Genomic DNA, 20885 nt, shown 5'->3' with positions numbered 1-20885 from the left:
TAACATTTACAAAAATGAGAAAATAATATTATTTATTTTAAGTGGTATTTGTAGAAAAATCATTCTATCAAAAAGAGAAATTAATATGAGAAGTTTTCAAAATGTCTCACCAAGCCAACCAAGTAAGGTACTGCAGTTGCTAACAACCTTAGCAACCAGTCATGTTTATTGATAAAAGCTCCTACTATGCACATCTTTGCTTCAAATATATTTAATATTCTAAATTCTTCGGATGGAATACGACCTATTGTAATTGCTCCTAGCCCGACGTTGTTAAATACCTCATAAATAATTATATTTGCTGCTCCACTTGTTCCATTATAAGTATTCCTCCCAACTAGATTTATCAAACCACCCGCGAAGGTAATTACAATGGTCCATTGAACTCCAAAGGGTGAACCCAAGTATATAACTAGGCCTAGTGATGGTATGTCATCTTGGCGGTATCTATTATGCAGTAATGGAATAGAAATCCATACCACTCATCATTTTTTTTAAAAAATGATTATTTTTCACTTTTAAATTTAAGAATTTGGTAATTGTTCATTTTCAACACTCTGGATCAAGTTAAAAAAAAAATAAAAAAAAATTTAATATGAGATTTTTCATAATATCTAAAAGGTTATTGTGTTGGATTGCCAATGTCGTGATCCATGTGGGCTCAAGAACCTTAACAAGATTTGAAATCTTACTATTTAATAAAAAATATATTTTTCATCAAAATGGGAAAAAACAGAATTAATGAGATCCTTTCACTATTACCTACACATGACTCATTAATTTGAATTCTTGAAAAACTATCCCCATACTAGTGATCAGTTATGAGGACAAGATAATTAAACTTGTTATAAGTGTGATTATCATCATAGTTTTAAAAATCAAAGTGAATATTGGACCCAAAATTGGTCAGATCTGAGTTGATTAGGCTCGACAGACTTGAATTGATAATAACAAAATTAAAAATGTATATGCACACGTGCATTTTTTTTCTTTCTAAATTACCGTCATTTATTTTCATATGGACAATCAGATTTTTTTTCTTTCGAATCTGAATTAGCTCAGCTGTTTATTAACTTGCCTTTGTAGATTTGCAAGTAATCAAGATTGACTCAACTTGAGAATTGAGTTAATCCTAATTACCAAGTTTTAAAATATTGGGCATTTTTTTTAACGTGGTAAAACCCCGATTTGGGGAAACATCCACGGCTCTATCCGAGCAGGAAAATCTTTAAACTATAAATCCAAAGAATACAAATTCCAAAAATCAATACTATCGACCCCATATATCTCCCTAATTCAATTTTTGTCGTTTCTGATTTCTTAGGTATTCCATATCCCATGCTTGGATATCCCATAACGGTTCTTCGTAGTAATCGTCGTAGAAAACCACACCTTCTTCTTCGTCTCCTTCAAAAATATTAATCAGTGGTTCCTCGTTTTCATAGAAGACCAAGTTTTCTTCTTGGGTTTCATATTCGTGATCTTTGGAGCAAACCAAACCTTCTTCTTGTATTTCTTTATTCTGTGGTTCTTCTTCTTTAGAAACATTATTGATTAATAGTTCTTCTCGTCTTTCAGAATCATAATCTTCCAAGAAAACCACGCCTTCTTGTCTTTCCGTAGGATTAAAGCTTGGTACTTCATTTGGGTAGACAACCGCACCTTCTTCCTTTTCTCCTTCACAACCATTAATGCTGGGTTCTTCATTGTGGAAGAAGAACTTGTTTATTTCTCGGCTTTGATAATCGTAATCTTGTCTTTCAAAAGCACTAATGGTTTCTACTTCTTCTACTTGATCTGAACCATTAATGGTTTCTTCTTCATTGTTGTTAGAGAAGGCCACATTTTCTTCGTGTCTTTCAGAATCATTATTTTTTCTCTCTCTGATCTTGCAAAGAACTAGTTCATAAATCTAAAAAACATAAATAAAGATTTAGTAATAATTTAAGAAAATCATTAAAAAATACATAAAATAATAAATAATTAAATAAAGGGTAAATTATCATCATTTGGTGAGTCGAATTTGATGAAAGTTGACTACAAACCTCATTTTGTTGGCCAATATTTGATGGAAGTCTGTACTCATGCATGATCCAGTTTGTCTTCACTTGTTTTTTTCTATTAGATTTATCGAACTTAAAGAAATTTAGGGTTTTCATGAGACCAACTATATTTCCTTGTGCATCAAGAATGTTCTTGTCTCCACGTGAGGCTTTCCATCGACCACCTCCATCACCTACTTCTCTATTAGCTCGAGATCCTCCATTCTTATATTTCTTCTCTCTTAGAGCAAAGTAGTATCGTTCTTCGATACCTCCACTGATATCTGAACTGATAATTGGAACATTCCATGGTGCCGTTAAGTAAACATTAAACTCCATGATAACATCACCATGAGATGATGGATGGTTTCCGAACGTTTTTTGAAGCAGATAGTAAGTCACCAATTCTTTATCGCTTGGAACGAACCGATAACCAGCTGGAAACAACATTTCTCTCTTTCGATCCAAACAAGTTTCTCTCTCTCTCAAGAATTCTCTTTCACTCACTCTCTCTTTCTTTCTTTCTCTCTCTTTCCCTCGCTTCCTTTCTCTCTTTTTTTCTCAAGAATAAGACAACGAGTTTCTGACTTCATTTATGTTTGATGGACATTATATATGAGTTGCCAACCGTCAGGCCTACATTCAAGACCCAAAATCGGCCCTATAATTAAACGGGCTTGGCCCGACCAAATAATTAAATAAACTTAATAACTAAGCCAAACCTGATCTATAGCGGGCCTGGACGGATTGTGCCAAAACCCGGCCCATTGAAAGCCCTGCTCCTTCGTAATCCTAATATTAAGCCATGGTAAAGTCCATTCAATTTGTGAACTCGATGCGGACTGAGTCAATTCATACAGCTTACCAGATATATTCTATATAAAAATTAGAATTTTAATTTTATATTCTTTATTTTTGTATTTAACATAGACAACCGAGTCAAGTTATTGTAACAAATGTAATTAAAACATGATAGAAAGTGGCACGTGCAAACACAATGTCTCTAAGGGGTTTATTTGTAATTTAAAATATTAATAAAAGAATTTTTTAATTTTTTTTATATATAATTTATGAGGAAAAAAAGGAAGGTCGAGAGGACCAACCTAAGAAAAAAAAAAAACAATAAGAAAAAGAAACTATGTCTTAAATGTTAAAAAGAACTTCTCAACCAAAAACAAAATCTTCAAAAAAGATCCATTTAAATTCTTTAAGGGTTTGAGTTTTTTTGCCATTGCTTCTCTCTCTGCTTTGGCATTTAGTCGTATTGTTTGTGTAACAGAGGTTGGTGCCCTTGGCCCATGTTGTACAGTTCTAATGGATCAACAACTAGGCTTTTAATTTACTGATTGTACAGAGTTTGGAAGTGAACCATATATGGTGAGCAGTGTTATCGACTGTTTTGGTAGTGAAAATAACAATTTGTAGAATGAATTGATTTGAGATTGATTTCTCGCTAATCCTTGTTTCTATTATGGAATGCAATTACTACATATCAGATAGCGCTATCAAATCTTTAATCTATTGGCAAACCATTGTATCGGCAAAGAGGTTCTCCAAAACATTAGTTTGGCAGATTTTTCAGTGGATCTCCCTAAACGAACTAACTCATCATTGTGGAAGTCGTTTAGTGAAAACAGAAGAAAACAAAAGAAAAACTGGCAAACAAATAAGGAAACCGTTGAGAAGCACATCTGTGTGCGATAGGATGAAGCATCACAAATATTGATGAAAAAGTAGGGATGTGAAATAAATATCAAAATCCATGATGAGGTCTCGGACTCAGTTGCTCACTATAGTTTCAAGTTTCATAAATACATTATTAACAAACATATCACAAATGTTTAGGACAAGTGCAAAAAATATATATTAATAGTCCCAAGAAAAACCTGCTCCTACCAACAAGCAAAATCCTCAAAAAAAGAAAAAAACATAGAATCCTTAAATTCCTTACAATTGACTTCCTCATTTAGTATGTACGATTGCTCATGGAAAATAAGTGGAAAAATGTCCTCAAGCCTTCACTGCTTAGCTAAGTGGCTCCTTCTCTTCTGATATTTTCCCAGGCAAGGTTGTTAAAAGTGCAAGGCGGGGCCTAACAATTGAATTCATTTGCCCTTCAAAATGAATTCACTTCAATCAGATATTCAGCAGGTTATATCTATATTCGTTAACCAAAGTCCAAAATAAATCATATAACAAAATTATATTACATTCTAAAACCATACATCTTTTGTCAAGAAATGTTCTCCACGATGCAAAAACATCGCAAAACAAGAGAGTATAAGTTGAGAATAAAACAAAAGAGTTAATGCATTCTACTGTTCCCCTGAGAAGTTTTGGACAACAAACCTTACGTTAGAATTAACTTCAATGAGCTTACGTGACTTCGTCGTTCAAATGAAAGCAAGATCCATTTATTAAGATATCTTAGTCCTTGTGTTACTGTTTACTTTTTTGCTTACTCCTCGTGTTACTGACAGTAATACGATGATAATTAGAGGGAGGCATTTCACTTGCCTTCCCAAACGATTTCTCATAAAAATTCCATGACTCTGACTTGATCAAAGACATAATTGAACAATGAAACTAATTTAATATAGAAAAACATTTAGGTTTTCAATCATGAAAAGCACAAAGGAGAGAATTCAAAAGAGTTGCTTTGTTTAATTTTACCAGTAAGCCAAGAATTTGAATTGTGCATACTTCCTATAGACCTTTTCAACATCTCTTCGAACAGTTTGACTCGTGCTACTTATTCCATGGATCTGCACAAACAACCTCTCAAGTGTTTATCACTTTTTTACAATAGGGATTCATGAATGAGGAAGAAACAATTAACAATTCCAAACCTTTTTCAAACGCGTAAAAGTTTCTGAATCAATTGGAATCACTTGGTAAAAACCCATGCACATGAGCACATTGGCACAAGTAAAAGGTCCAAACTCATCAATTTCCATCAACTGCTTGGTCAGCTTATCATAGAGAGATGGGATTTCACTATTGCAATCCAGTTCTTCAAGTTGTTCAATTTGAAAGCTTCCTTCTGTAATACTCCCAGTAACTCTACTATTCGATTTACTCTATATCCAAGCTTGCAGCGTTTTGCCAACGTCAAGGCTTGCCAGCTCTTTTGGGCTAGGAAAATCTCCAATTCTATAGGAAGAGTCGGTTCTCCCTTCTGACAACGTCTGATCTGAAATTGAGCATGCATCAAACTTATTATTGTCGTTCAAAAGTTGGCAAGAGTTGCGCTTCCCATTAGAATCATCTTCTTCGACAGAGAAGAGGAAGCTTAGGCTTGGTTTCTCCTTACTAAGAAAACAAGTAGTCTATTGGTGACAATTGGTGGTTTCAGCTTCCAACTTGGTTTCATTCTTGGAAAATTTACAATCTAAATTTGCAGATATTTTCTTCATTGATCACTTTCTCTTTAACTCTCTTCCAATAGGCGTATTGGAAGGAAACCATCAGTTTGAGGTTTCAAGCAGCTTGGATCTTGAGAAACAACTTCTGTGCCGAGGTATTTAAATGAGTCAGACTTCAGATTCAACTGAAGCTCAGAAAGTGCTCTAGCCATTGTCAAAGTCCTCGGCCACCTATAAAAAGTAAATAGGAAATTACTACTTAGATGGAACAGAACAATAAATCATCAAGGATAATCATATAAAAAAGTCTCAAATGAAAAACCGAGCATCGAGAAAAGAGTGTTAAATTTTTTGGGCTTTTTACCTTTTTTTTTTTTTTTTTTAATTACACAATCCTTCTATTAATCATATCCTAGATTCTTTCTCTTCTAGTGTGGTTCACTATTCCGAAGATCAAACTCCATCAAAACCCTAGCTGAATCACCAAAGGGTGCCAAACTAAACCTTTACAAAAAAATTTAGGGAAATCCTTCAAGTATTTTTTATCAAAGTGTCTCTAAACTCGCAAAGACCAAGGAGTATCTGAAATCTCTTAGAATGCTGACAAAAGCTAGTCAGGCAAGACCTGAATCCCTCTGTCCTGTTCTGCATATTGAATTGCCAACAGAATACATACAAAAATGCACTCCTACACATTGTAGATTGTTTTTCAATCCAATAGCTAATAGCTCATAGCTCATTGCAACCACCTTTTCAAAATTCATTTCTCGCAAGCTAAGATGCTACAATATGGAAAATGGTAACGAGACACGGATACAACTCTTCAATTCCAATATGCTTCCTTTCGTTCAATAGGTTGATGCCAAATGGAATAAAACACTGGTTTTAATCTTGATGCCTCATCTCACGCCTTCAGATCTTAAAAAGTTGGTCTTGTCCTTCGTTTCCACCAAAATATCCTATTATTGAACTCATGCTGCACAAGTAATATAACGACTAGGACTTGAATTTATGGAGTTGACACCAGGGTCAAACTTCCAATTCAGTTGACTCATTGACCGAGTGTTGAACATGACTTTGAAGAGACTTGACATGGTTCAACTCAGGACCCATGTTTAGCAAGGTAGCCCTTCCTTGGACTCAATATAAACTATATCATAGTGGCAAGTGTTCGAAGAGAAAATTGGTTGTTTCCTAGCAACATTACATGCAAAAGGAAATGTGTAGTGTGACAGAAAAGGGAGTGTTACTCACATTTAAGTTTGAATAAATCTCGTTATGGGAACAAAAAATAAGGAGAAATCGATGTATCCATGTCCGATATAGAAACTATAGATGTGGAGAAATCTATAGGCTAATAATTATATGAATGGACGAAAACATTGATATAATGTGGTACAATTTATCAAGAATATATCATCTTTTCCGTGAAATGGACAAATCATGTGCTAGAGTTATTATTTGTACCCTTGACAGGAAATTATCCCATTATCAGCAAATGTCCTCAAGGCTATAGATAACATGAAAGTCGTCGGAGACCAAGACATATTGCCCAACAACGAGATGGACGGACAAGTCAACGTATTGGACGAGATTTAAAGCCCAATGTTCATTTTTCTCATTGTTGAACGAGATGTCTCAAACATATCGGAAAACTCGTCCGAGACGAGACATCAAAACTAGTTCTAAAACCATGATACATAATGTGTGATATAAATGTTACTTACGCCCGTCATTGGATAGTTATATCCATGTGTTGCACCTTAAAAATTCCAAAACATTGATATCCCCATTCTCCACTAATTGTATAGAAGAAAAGAGAAAAAAAAAGGGGGGGGGGGATGATATGGAGAAAGACTGACTGACAGTTACAGAGTAGCATGCACTTAACCATATATTCAAAAAGGGTGGGGGATCGAAAAACTCGGCCAAATCCTCTGTTCTTGGCTTCTGGGTGAATCCTATGGAACTCCTCTATGCACATTTCATCACTTTCGGAAAACCGCAGCATCCGTGCTACCTGATCCTGAAACAAACAAACAAACACACACCATAGTCACAAACCACTATTGAATAATTACCCAATCGAAAATTTGTTACTATGACATAGACACATAGAGAGACAGAATTCGAGATCAAATTAATATGAACTTGGAAGTATTAGTAGGTTAGGAGTGGGCGCTTACGAGCAAAAATTGTTGGTCGAGTGGGGAGAGAGAATGAGTGCCTAGAACAAGAACATGGAGAGAAGAGGAGGATGAGGAGGAGAAGGAGGAGGAGATTCGAATAGTGAGGGAAGTGGTGGAGTCAAAGAGGCGCAATGGGCGTTGGAGGGTTCTGGTTGATGGATCCCACAAGTTTGGTGCCATCATGAACAATCCATGACTGCACACTGCCTTCTCCAGATTGAAGGTCGAGTACGAATCCCCAAGCTCCAGTTTCAGCAAGCAGGACAAAGAAGAAGATGGATTGTGATGTTCTTCATCCATTCTTCGTGCAACGAATACTTTTCAAGAAACGATAAGTAGGGAAACAATGACAATAATAGTGGTTCACTTCAGATTTTTTTTTTTATAAAGAAAATTTTAGCCTTTTAAGAGCAACTCCAACGCAAATACGCATCTCTGAATTCTTTGACTGCTAGGCATTTTAACGTGGATGGTCATTTTGTATGTTCAAGTGCCTTCACTCCAACTATGTTAGCTAAAACAAGGAGAGAGAGAGAATCCTACCCTCTTCTTTTACCTCTCTCCAAAAATATTTCAAATTTGAGAGCCTATAGTAAAGTGCATTGGAGTAGCTTGAGAGGCATTTAGCTCTCCAAAGTGACAATTGAGAGAGGATGCAAAGCTTAAGTCCTAAAAGCAATTCCAACGTACTTAGGCTCAATATCCTTTTCCATTTGCTATTTTATAGAGTCTTAACCTTTCAAAAGCACACCAACTCACTCAAGTTGGGATTCTCTACCTTGAAATATTTTGGAGAGAGAGAGAGAAAAAAAGTAGGACTGATAAAAGAAGAGAGTGAAATTCTCTATTCCTACTTGTTGGCGATATAAAAAAACGATGACAATTGTGAAACATTTTATTGTAATTGTATTTGTGCAGAGTCATTTTAGTTAGTATGATTGGAGTTCAAACCCTTTGAGCAAGCAGAATGACTCTTTATAATAAAATACTTACCAATTATACTTATTTGCATTGAAGTTGCTTTAAGAAGATGTTCAAACTCGTCCTAAATTCTTCGATACAGTTTTAGCGGTACTTGGCACATCTTTAATGTGTGTTTTAAGGTGTGACTATTAAATTTTATTTCCCCTTCTATTAATAAGAAAACAAAAAGAACCAGATTAGCTTTATTAACTTGGTAAGATTTCATATCTTACCAAGGTAGTTGGGCCAGATAGATTATTACATTGGAAATCAAACACATTTCATTGAAAAAGTAGATTGAAAAGAAAAATCTATTTTGAACTTAACCCAAAGTGTTGAAAATGGATGACTGGTGGACACCCAAATTTAAAATTGAAATTAACTTTTTTTAAACTTTTAGAATTTTAACTGATAAAACCATGTGGCATCAGATCATGTTTTCGGATGCCGCAAGGTGATACGGTTTGAAAACTTCTTACTAACTTGAAAAAAAAAGTGTTTCTCATGGTGTCGAAAAGAAAACTTTAACTTCTATTTTATTATGAAATGCAAATTTTTAATTGAATATATATATATATACACAAGAACTTAATTAAGTGCTTTCACCATCATTCATCCATCACATGAAATGAGAGATTTTAAGTACAATTTCATGACTACTTTAAGTAAAAAATCGTTAATATAGAAAATACGAAGAAGGTCAATAAAGGATGTATGCAATTCATTTTAAACTTCGTTTATTTTTATTTTTCTTCTTCTTCTATTTTTTTTTTTAAAATATCTAATTACACTTTAGTGAAAAAGAAAAAAAGAAGTAAGAATTTCCTCGTCATCACTTAGTAAGTATATTTGTAAATAACTTTTCAAGAGTCAAGACATTATGATATTTACAAAATATTCATTGCCCAATAAGCATAATAATGTCCTTGCTTATCGTATTTATGAAAAACAACTTATAATGTCTTTGCTAACATCCATTATTATAATCTGTAAAGTATACTGCCTCTATATATATGGGAAGCGTTCGGAGGTCCTAAGAAAGTAAATAAATTTTATTTAACTAAATCATTTCTTCAAAAACGAAAATTATAGTTTCACTCCTTTTCATAGGTCAATTATAATTAGAAAATTTACTTAAAGGACCTCGACGGAAGGATTTATTTTTAAATAATCCCTAAATTTTGAGTGATAGCTTGATAGGACATTTAGCAAAAATTTTCCCAAATATCAACCAATATCATTATCTCGTGTAGCTCAAGCTCGTTTGGCCCATGTTAGCCCATGTTACGGATCATGAAGAGGCCAACCCAATACAAGTTCCAATCCACCTCAATAATTTCCCAACATTGGAGGCTAAAGAAGAATTGATTTGGATTCATTCTCTTAGATTTTCAATGAATTATTAGTTTGATATTTAAAATGCAGCAGTTCTAAATAGAAATACAATTTAGATAAAGTAATCTTATCTAATCTAATCAAATCTTTCTAAAGATAATTTATGTACTAATCAAATCTACCTAAGATGGAATTTGTGCGCAGTGATTTGACTGATGTTGGTAGGTATTGGGATCAAGGGTTTGATTCAATTAAATTCTTAAGGAAAAAGATATATTTATTAATTCAAAGAAAAAAAAAAAGAAGAATTATGGAAATTGAGGAACAAATTCTGGGTTGAACAACTCACATATTTTTATATTTAAGTATTTGTGTTCTATACAATCAAGAGGATGTCTTAATGACTGAAGATCGATGGAAGCATGATGATGTAGTTGATCTCCAGTGTTCCTCTGCTTGCTGACATCAGCTTGATTCCAGTGCTGGAAATAATGGATCACTTACACTACAATAAATAAATAAAAATTCATCATTTTGGTTTATTTTTTTTACATTAGTCATCTCCAAAGCTCTATTTTTTTTTTTTTCCTAAAAATTCTCATGAAAATGTATCTTGTAATTAGTTAATAATAAAATTGTGAGATTTTTTTACATTTACAACAATGACAAAATAATATTATTTATGTTAAGTTGTATTTGTAGAAAAATCATTCTATCAAAAAGAGAAATATAAGAAGTTTTCAAAGAACAATTTGTTTTTTTTTTTTTTTAATGATTATTTTTCACTTTCAAATTTAAAAGTTCAGTTGATGTTCATTTTGCAACACCTTGGATCAAATTAAAAAAATAATTTTTTTTATTTTGAATATGAGGGTTTCCATAATATCTAGAAGGCTGTTGTGTTAGTTGCTAATGTGATGATTCATGTGGCCCAACAACCCTTAGAAAGATTTAAAATCTTACTATTTAGTAAGGAAAATGTTTTTCATCAAAATGGGAAATTTCATAATCACCCCTGTATATTATTCTATTGTTGTTTTGTACTATTGAAAGTTGGGCATGATACTCAATGCAAACATTAGAAAATATTAATGCACATCAAACATAAAGAAAAACAGAAAATGGAATTTACGTGATTTGTCAAGATTGCGAACATCCATTGGATGATAGTGAGATCCTTTCACTAATACCTACACATGATCCATTAATTTGAATTCTTGAAAAACTATCCCCATTCTAGTGATGAGTTATGAGGACAAGATAATTAAACTTATTATAAGTGTGATTATCATCATAGTTTTAAAAATGTATATATACGCACGTGCCTTTTTTTTTTTTTTTTCTATATTTCTAAATTACCGTCATTTATTTTCATATAGACAATCAGATTTTAAAGCACTGATTATCACAAAAACAGAGTTGATCGAAATAGTTAGTGCATCAAGTCGAATCTGAATTATCTCAGTTGGGTAGCATTAACATAATTTTACGATATATATTTTTTTATTTTGTTGCTTTTGTAGATTTGCAAGTAATCAAGATAGACTCAACTTGAGAATTGAGTTAATGGTTGGAACGAACCGATAACCTGCTGGAAACAACATTTCTCTCTTTCGATCCAAACAACTTTCTCACTCTCAAGCAGTCTCTTTCACTCACTCTCTCGTTCAACCAGTTTCTGACTTCATTTATGTTTTGATGGACATTATATATGAGTTAATATAGTAGCCACCCGTCGGGCCTACATTCAAAACCCAAAATCGGCCCTATAATTAAACGGGCTTAGCCGACCAAACACTCAGGATTTAATAAGTAAACATAAACCTGGTCCATTGCGGGCCTGGACGGATTGTGACAAAACCCGGCCCATTGACAGCCCTGCTCCTTCTTAATCCTAATATTAAACCATAGTAAAGTTCATTAAATTGGTGAACTCGATGGGGAATGAGTCAATTTGGACAGCTTTACTAAATATATGCTATATAAAAATTAGAATTTTAATTTTATATTATTTATTTTTGTATTTAACATAGAAAACCGAGTCAAGTTATTGTAACAAATTTAACTAAAACATGATAGAAAGTGGCACGTGCAATTGTATAAAAATCTCAGAAATAATCTAAATATCAAATTTAAATCATGTTCTATGTTCGATAAGTGATTATACCATCCCTCCTTAGACTATAGTACTATTAGGAGATGTAATAATCATCTTAATCTTATACGTCCCACATTTCTACATATAATTTTGTAATTTGTTCTATTGGTCTGTACATGTCAAGACGTGATCGTCATCTCCTTCATTCCTTCTCCAATAAAAACAATGTTTTTCTTATTCTTCTTTTTTTTTTTTTTTTAATATTTAGTTGCACTTTAGTAATTTTGTTTTGAAAGTATACTTTGGACATTTTGTGAAAAAAATAATTCAAAAATCATTGTCATCTCTTTTCCAATCAATGATACAGAGTTTTGTTAGGGGGATATGCTTCATCTTGCATTTTGAGCGCGAGAGAGAGAGAGAGAGACCCCCGGGGGGAGGGAGGGGATGTTCCCTAATAGTGATGATTTCATGGGATGGGGTTTAAAATTAAATTATCATGTAGCTAATAGGTAATAACATCACAGGACATTTGCATCATCCGCAATTATCAATCCTTTATAATGCTCATAAAGGGAATGTAGTGGAAAAAAAAAGAAGCAGGACTTCGTTGTCATTACTTAGAGCATCTCCAAGAGACCCATTAGGTGTCATACTCTCTTTATAATAAAGAGTGAAATGCACATTTTCACAACCAACAGACTCAATGGATGTCAGAATTAACGTAACGAGCTCAAAAATCGAGGAGATGACTCGTTACATATAGCGAAGGCCTTTGGCTCATTATAAATAAAAATATGATATAAAAAACCTTTCCTTATTAACTTAGTAAGATTTCGAAAATTAATAAGGGTCGTTGGGCCCACATAAATTATCACATTGACAATCGAACACAAGATCCCACTACAAAAAAATGGTTATTTTGGAACAGGAGAGTGATACGGATTTTAGCCATTTCTAATAAAAGATGGTTTTAAACCGTTTTTTATGTTTGGAGCCGTTTCTAAATCGTGACCCATGGGTTTTAATCCGAACCAGACTGAAGAAATCGTCCTTATTCTCTCGTTCTAACTAGAACGAAAGACGAAAGGCAGAAAGAGTTAGATCGAGAGGACAGGGAAGGTGATCTGCGAAAATCCATTCGTCCCTCAATGTCGATCGGTTCTTCGTCTTAGATCTACGAAACCTAAGGTTCGAATCGTCAAAATCCCCTCGTCTCTCAGGTAAGATCTTGATTTCTTTTAATTTTCCTTTCGATCTATCATTTTTTATGATTTTGGAACCCTATTATCGATTCTTAGTTAGATCTGATTTGGTTTGTTAGTTTTCAGTTGAGATCGTTGCATTTCTTAGGTGGAATTCCGATCGATGTAGGGTTTAATGTCTTGTTTGATCTTTTAAGAATATTTTTTGTTTCTTTACTTAGGGTTTTTGCTAATCTCTTGCTTGCTTAGCAACTTAGAAACCCAACCCTATCAATTGGTTTTCCAACACAGAATTCCAGCTCAATAGATCTGGGTGGCATGGCACAGTAGGCCTAGAGGGCATGTAGTCCTCTTGGATTTGGGGATTTATAACTCTTGGAACTTGCCTATTTAATCCACGAATTAGAGTTGATTCATGGAAATTTCAAATCCAACTCTATAATCTAAACATGCCTTAATAGTTTTATTTTAGAGAGAATTACAAAAAGATATCGCATAACTGATATTAGAAAAATTATTCAGTGATCCTGATCCTGGATCATGGCAGCATCCTTTTTTTTTTTTTTGATAATTGGGTACCCCTATGGACAGCAAACCGGGCCCTTTTCTAGGCTTTGCCCAGTCCATAGACCATGGTCTTGTCTAAGAATTAATCTCGGGGCATGTGCATCGCCCACACATCACACGCTGAGAGTACACCCTTATGGGTGGCCACTGAGGAATAATGCTCACATTGGGTATCGATTTTTTTAGAGTGATTTTTTTAACTTCGCTAAATATACAGATTTTTATACAAAAAGTTCATAGAAGTCTACCCAATTTGTATTTTAGAGTGATGACTCATGGTCCGGGTACCATGACCATTAATCGTAGCAGGTAGTTTCTGATTTTAGGGAGAAAAAAGTAAAAGAGACTTTTTTTTTTAATATCCTCTAACAAATTTTTTTAGTAGTGTATTCTTTGAACTTTATGGAAAATAATTGTATGATATTCTTAACAATGTATATGCTAATGCTCCGATAGAGTTTATTATGGACTTACAATGGTGAGGATCACCTCTAAAAGTTGGTGTACTCTCTACATATATTTTTCCATTGTAATTTTTTTTGCAATTTTGGTATAGTTTTCTGCCTTTTTATGGTAGGAGGGAAAATGATGATCCAAGGAGTATTAAAGTGCTAACAGGTATTGCTTTTCTTCCTCTGTTTTCATGCACTCTTCTATTTTAATTCTCTATATATATTTCTAAATGATTTTTCTTAATAAATTCAATTGTCTTGCTACCCTTGCCAAGGCCTCATGACCACTGTTTACATTAATTAATTTTCCTTTTTGATATCAGCCTCACAGAAAACTGTTGATGGACCATCCAGCAAGGACTGGAGAGGTGGAAGAGCTGCTTCATTTAATATCATTCCCAGCAGTGCTGGGGCTGTTAAGGTATGGATTTCTTCCACATAAATCATATTATTTAATGTATCTTAGAAACATCCCCTGTTAAATTGGCAATATTTGGTTTACCCTCTTGACCATAAGTCGATTTTTTGCTCATTTTGTTTATAGGTTTGTTTTTAGTATTGCCTGTTCATTTGATCATTTTGTTGTGACACATCCTCTTAATAACATGAGGATTTGCGAAGTTTGAAAAAAATTTCTGAAAAAAGCAGAGTTCTTGTAGAAACAAGAAACCTTCTAAGACAAAAGCCTATGAGATTGAATTTCAAGGACAAAATATCTCCTATTCCATGGGATTGCCATACTTATTTATATATGCTAATTTAGTGAAAGACCCACTGAATGTGCAATTTTCAAAGTTATAGCAGGTATGTATTGTGTCACCTATAATTTTCATAGTGTCATTTTATCAAGTGATATTTCAAACAAATTGATGCCAAACTGAATGTGGTCATTGTTGAAGAACTTGTGTAATAGGAGGGATTACCTAGTTGTTTGCTTGTAATTGAGTTCTATGTTTTACAAAAAATGCTCATTGTGTTGATGGATGAACATCACAGTTGCAGTGTATTTGAATATGCTTCTCAAACTGGCATTTCTGGCCCTGTGGAATATATTGATAATGACTGAATAGGTGTTGGTTGGAGTAGGAAATTTACTTTTGCAAAGGTACTTTCTTATAATCAAGCATATAAAACAGTAGTATTTTGGTTTTACCTTGAGTTCCATTCTGCTTTGTTACACATGACTATATTAGGTGCATCAAACTATGGGCATTTCAGAATATTAAATTCATTCAAAGGGATATTAGAATGTGTCAATATGAATAATATTTGCAATGGTTGGGAACTGGTCGGATTCAAACCAAGATTGATTGTTTGGGTCCGATTGGTCATTCTCTGCTATTTTAGTAATAAACACAATATTTCAGTTTTTAGAACATCTATTTTTAAGTGTGGATATTTATTTGTAATATAACTTTGCAGGCTATAGTACCATGCAACAGAAAGCTAATCAATCAAAAACACATGGGTGGCATTAGAACCTAGTGTATATCAGGTACAATAGCTTATATGGGCTTTGTTACCTATAAATGAAGCGGGGGAGAAAAATCTTGGAATATCTATATAGTCTTGCAGAATCCTAACAAAAATGATGTCCATTCATGTGAACTTGTTCGATTTCCTATTTTATTCTTTGCTTTTCATTTTTATATGATTTTATTACCAAAGCTGCTACAATTTGCTAATCTTATATGTATGTTTTCATGATTAATTGGTATAGATATAAAGTGCTTCTCTTCCAGAGATGAGGTGCATTTTTATTGCAAGAGTTGTTCGATTAAGTAGACAAGAGAGTCTCTTAAGTAGCAGTCTATGCTTTATGTTTAATCCAAATATGCTTAGGAGCTATCACTCTAGTTGTTTATGAGTTCTATATATGGATCACTATGAGGACTAATGATATGAAAGGAACACTTTAAATCTGTTGAGATGCCTGCCCCATCGTAGGATGCAGGACTTTAGCCACAATATCCATTTTAATAGGTTTACAAGTTATATAAGCACAAAATAACATATTCTGTTATTTGAAATCGCAACTTTTATTATTTTAAATGTTTATATATTTGAGTGATAGTTGTGGTAATGTACTTTTTTGGAGTCCATGCTTGTTTGAATATAAGGTGGTTTCTTCTTTCGATGTGTTAATTGTCTTACATTTTCTACACGATACTGATTTATATTGCTGATCCAATGCTCAGGAAATTATTTTACTCCAAGCCATGTCCAAAGTGCAAGCAGCCAATCGAGAAAAATCAGGGGTGCATGTATGCATACCTCCTTTAGGTATGATCAGTTTTGCTAGATATTTCAACTAACAATTATTTTGGCGAGCCCTCCCTCACCTACTCCTATGTTTCCATCACAACAAACCATCACTGTTCCAAAGCTTGTTCAAATTATTCTCATTCGTAAGTGACGTAGCTGTGGAAGGCCAGATTGGCCATGTCACCATTGTTCAAGAGAGCCTATGGAAGGCCAGACTGGCCATGTTGCCTCTGGACTAGCCACTACAAAGTTGATGTCAATAGCTTTGTCTTTGCAAGCATCAGTGGCCCCTAGCAGTGGTGCAATCAATATTATTTTTTTTGTGTATGTCATATTCATAATTGATTTTATCTTGATTGTTTCTAGGGCTTGATAGCTTTGATATCCTTCAAGGACACTCGAAAGCTACCATGCTTTGGATATTAAACAATACAGCTCAGGGAATTTTGTCCTCATTTTTCTTCAAATATGTAGGTTAGATTGTTCTTCTTCAACTTTCTTATTCTTCACCAAATCTTTAAGTAGGATATACTGCATCAAGTATCACAGACACTAAAATGAGAACAAAAAATTCCCATGTCAGACATCTTGAGAAAGTTGTAGGGGAAAATGCTTAATAAATTTATCTTTTCTGTTTTATTTTTATTGTTTATGCATTGTTGCTTTAGTTTTTACATACAACTCTCTAGTACACTCATTCTAAATTGGTGGCTTTTATGAACTAGTGTTCTATACATTAGTAAATATTTCTGTAGAATCCATTTTAATTGAAATTTTCTTTGATACATGCAGACACAATTTTGAAGAAATATTCATCAACCGTTGCTACAATTTTTACGGGCATGGCATCAGCTGCATTATTTGGTCATAAACTGACAATAAACTTTATGCTAGGAATCTCTGTTGTGTTTATCTCAATGCACCAGGTAATTAATCATTGAAGTAAAGAAACAGAGAATTGTGTGTGCTCCTTTTATATTGACTTTCTTTTTCTTTGTTTTTCAGTTTTTTCACCTCTTTCAAAAGTCCAAGACGAACCGTAAAATGGAACTCTGGAAATGATGGATGTTCAGAACAACCACAGGTGTGTGTTCTCTATGTAGACATATGGCAATGTCACCATTGTGAAGCATAACTTAGTAGCATTTTTTTTTTAAAGTAGCGTGAGGTGGAAGCCTCCCTCCTTAGAATGAATGATGTTCACACATCCATGAGTGCCTCGCGGCTCATCTGTTCTCCTTAAAACATTTTAAGTCTTCTAGTTCTAGTTTCCATTTTTTTTTCTTCAGTACAATGTGTTATAGTCAAGTTTCACCTCTACTGAAGTGCTTTAACATATTTGCTTCTCTTCAAATTTCATTTTCATCACTTTTTCATTGAGAATCCTTCACTTGGAAATGTTTAAAAAATAAGAACATCAAATAAAATTTGATTTTTTGTTATCAACACGGACTCTGAGTCCTTTATCTTAGGTACTTTTATTTGTATTCAATTTATTTATGCTTCTGATTGGACTGCCTTTAGAGTTGAACAATGGACATGAAGGTTTATCACTTTATAGTCCTTGGTTGATCAGGAGTATTTGCTCAGACACTCATTTGAAGGTGCGAAAACTCATTGTGAGAGTATGTAATGTGGTGACACGAAAAACTGTTCGATTGGTAGTTGCGGGCATTTGATTCTTCCTTGTGAGTGTGATAGTGGGTTTCTATACTAACATGGAGTTCCCCCGTATAAACCTCTAGACTCTGCTATCTTATCACACCTCATGCGTTTCTCTACGATGAATAAATTCAAGAAGATTGCTCTAAGGGTAAGCTTTTATCAATTTCTTCTTTAATAATAACACTTCATCTATCATGGGTCATGGAAATTGCAGTTATTATGATGCTTGAAAAAAAAATGAAACACAGGAAAGCCCGCACTGGAGAGTCCCTACCAGTCACAAAGAACCCTGGTGATGAAGTCTTCTCTGGGTCCACTTGCAAGCAAGGTGAAATCGAGGCCATTGTTATAGCCACTGGAGTCCACACATTCTTCGGTAAGGCTGCATAGGTTTTGACTATTTATGAACTTTGTTTTAGTCTGTATTTTCAATCCACATCACATCATTAGTTGTGGCTGTCACTATATTTCAGTTTTGGTGAGCATTAATGTGGGTACATAGCACAATCTTACCTGCCTTCCATGAACTAACCATTCAAACAATATGTAACGGATGCAAATGTCTACATAGATCGAACCTATATTTACAAATAGATAGTTGAAGGTTGTGCTGTTTGATTTTCCTTTTTGACCATTTTTCAAGTAATATAATTGGATCTGCCGGGATTAGGCTTCCTTGAAGCTTAATGTTCACTATTTTTGCACTTTTTCTAATTGCAGATGCTTGGTACTATTGAGGAATTGGAAGCTGCAATTCAAGATAATATTTCTGAAGCAAATTCTATTCTTTTTCTAAACCACAATGTTCTGGAAGAATATGAAAATCGTCAGCGTAAGGTAATTTTATCATTTTTTGGGTGTTTAGTTGTTTGATATCCATTCTCACCATTTTCCTACAAATAGAAGTCATTGCCACAAAACGGTGTTTAAGTAAAATAGACAGTCTGAAGGTGAAAATACAGATATTTAATTTTTTGGTGATTGTAGTATCTGCTATTCCTGCTGTTTCTTTTCTCCATTTTGTCTTCTCTCTCCTTATTATTCTGAAAGTTTATCCATATACTTTTTCTATATTTGTAGAATTGTAAACTAGTTGTCATTGCTTGAAAAAAAAATTTCTGATCCAAGAGATTTTGCAGGAAAACTGGCTTCCAACTTTGAGAAACCTTATTGTTCAGATAAACGAGACATTCAGTCGAAACTTCCAAGAGATGGCTATTGCTGGAGAAGTTTCATTGGGTACTTAATTTCATTCCCACGGCTGTTAATAAATTAGTTCCCCTGGTTTTCATTTCGTTTTTTATGATGTATTTCAGATGAGCATGACATGGACTTTGATAAATTTGGGATCCTTATAAAAGTGAAATTCAGGTGAGTCACATTTTGGGAAAATGACTTTTTACTACATTTGTGCTAGTAATTATAACCTGTGACAAATTTTGCTATATCATCATCATCATCATCATCACCATTATGACCCACGACAATTTTTGCTATATAATCATCACCACCTCTATCCCAACTATATTGACATGAATCACATTCCTCCATCAATAATTCTTTGTAAAATAATAGCTATTTATTGTGTTCCATAGATAGTGAAATAATTGATTAGACAGCTATTTGCATCATCTTTGGTTGATCAGGAGCACTTGTTTCAAACACTCTTTTGAAGGTGCGAAAGCTCATCGTGAGAATATGCAATGTGGTGACACGAAAGAATTCTTTATTTGATAGTTGCGGCCATTGTGGGGATCTTAAAGAAGATAGGGAGGGATGGGAGTGCTGGCATTGCTTCCTTGTAAGCACTTGTGCTTGTGTAATGATTGTGAATGGTTTATCAATGTATTGTAATTTTGGATTTGTAAATTATGACTCATTGCAACTCTTTTTGTGTATAAATTAATGTGATAGAGAACCTCGATGTTCTTTATTTGGATCTATTTTATTTTTATATATAAATTAATGTGATAGAGAACCTCGATGTTCTTTATTTGGATTTATTTTAACCGTGGGTAATAGGCAAATAGAAAAAAAAATTAATATTAGATATCAATTTATAACAATTTTAGATATCGGTTTATAACTGATGTCTAAAGTATCAGACCTAGGAGATCAGTTCCATAAAATCCGATGTCTCAAATGTTTTTGGGGGTATTGTGTGCTGTTATATAAAGACGCAGATTAGGAAGGGTTTAAAGCCGTTTCAAATTCAGAGATCTGGAACGGTTTTGAACCGTTCCAAATCATGAAATATAGAACGGCTTTCAGCCGTTTAACCTCATTAACGACGCCTCGATTAAAGACGATCTGAAAGCCATTTCATAGTGACTTAGGAACGGTAATAAACCGTTCCTAATTTCCATATTTGTTGTAGTGTCCTAGATTTTATGGAAAAACTAATACGTACAAAAAAAAACTTAAAAAAAAATATAATCTTAATTTGATTCGAGTTGTTGAAATGGACAGCTACCGAACTATCAAAACTTAAAATTCAACGGTGCAAATTTTTTTTTTTTTCAAAGTTCTTAGAATTTCATTCTCTAGAAACCTATGGCATCGGATCATGTTTTTAGATTCCAAAATGTGAGGTCACAAGTTTTTTTAAGATTTGAGTCAATTTTCAACAAATGAAAATTTTGTTGAATCTGTTAGAGAACACAAGAAATTTTAAGATAGCTAAAAAATAACATTTGTCAGATTTTGACAAAATATGCTCTTTATTTCAAAGAGCATTGT

The 20885-nt window shown here is 33.7% G+C and overlaps 1 protein-coding gene and 1 long non-coding RNA gene across 2 annotated transcripts; one reads left to right on the top strand and one right to left on the bottom strand.

Annotated features, from left to right (window-relative positions):
- Positions 1-3838: 3838 nt before the first annotated feature.
- LOC147406576 (uncharacterized) lies at positions 3839-5071 on the bottom strand. Its single transcript, XR_015175794.1, has 3 exons — positions 4892-5071; positions 4716-4807; positions 3839-4156 (listed from the first exon to the last, which is right to left on the bottom strand). It is a non-coding gene; the product is annotated as an uncharacterized LOC147406576 (long non-coding RNA).
- An 8025-nt stretch (positions 5072-13096) lies between these two features.
- Positions 13097-20089, top strand: LOC147406575 (uncharacterized). The gene is made up of 10 exons (XM_086434668.1): positions 13097-13215; positions 14342-14382; positions 14540-14637; positions 16415-16499; positions 16848-16955; positions 17274-17407; positions 18867-18983; positions 19286-19385; positions 19463-19517; positions 19793-20089. The coding sequence occupies exons 4-10, from the start codon at positions 16436-16438 to the stop codon at positions 19878-19880; spliced, it is 666 nt and encodes a 221-aa protein (XP_086290794.1). The 5' UTR covers positions 13097-13215; positions 14342-14382; positions 14540-14637; positions 16415-16435; the 3' UTR covers positions 19881-20089.
- The last annotated feature ends 796 nt before the right edge of the window (positions 20090-20885 follow it).

Source organism: Akebia trifoliata, chromosome 3 (genome assembly GCF_017979445.1).
Source record: "Akebia trifoliata isolate Shusen 1 chromosome 3, ASM1797944v1, whole genome shotgun sequence".
NCBI lineage: Eukaryota > Viridiplantae > Streptophyta > Magnoliopsida > Ranunculales > Lardizabalaceae > Akebia > Akebia trifoliata.
Note: the sequence above shows the minus strand (reverse complement) of the source record. Positions and strands in the feature narration are given on the sequence as shown.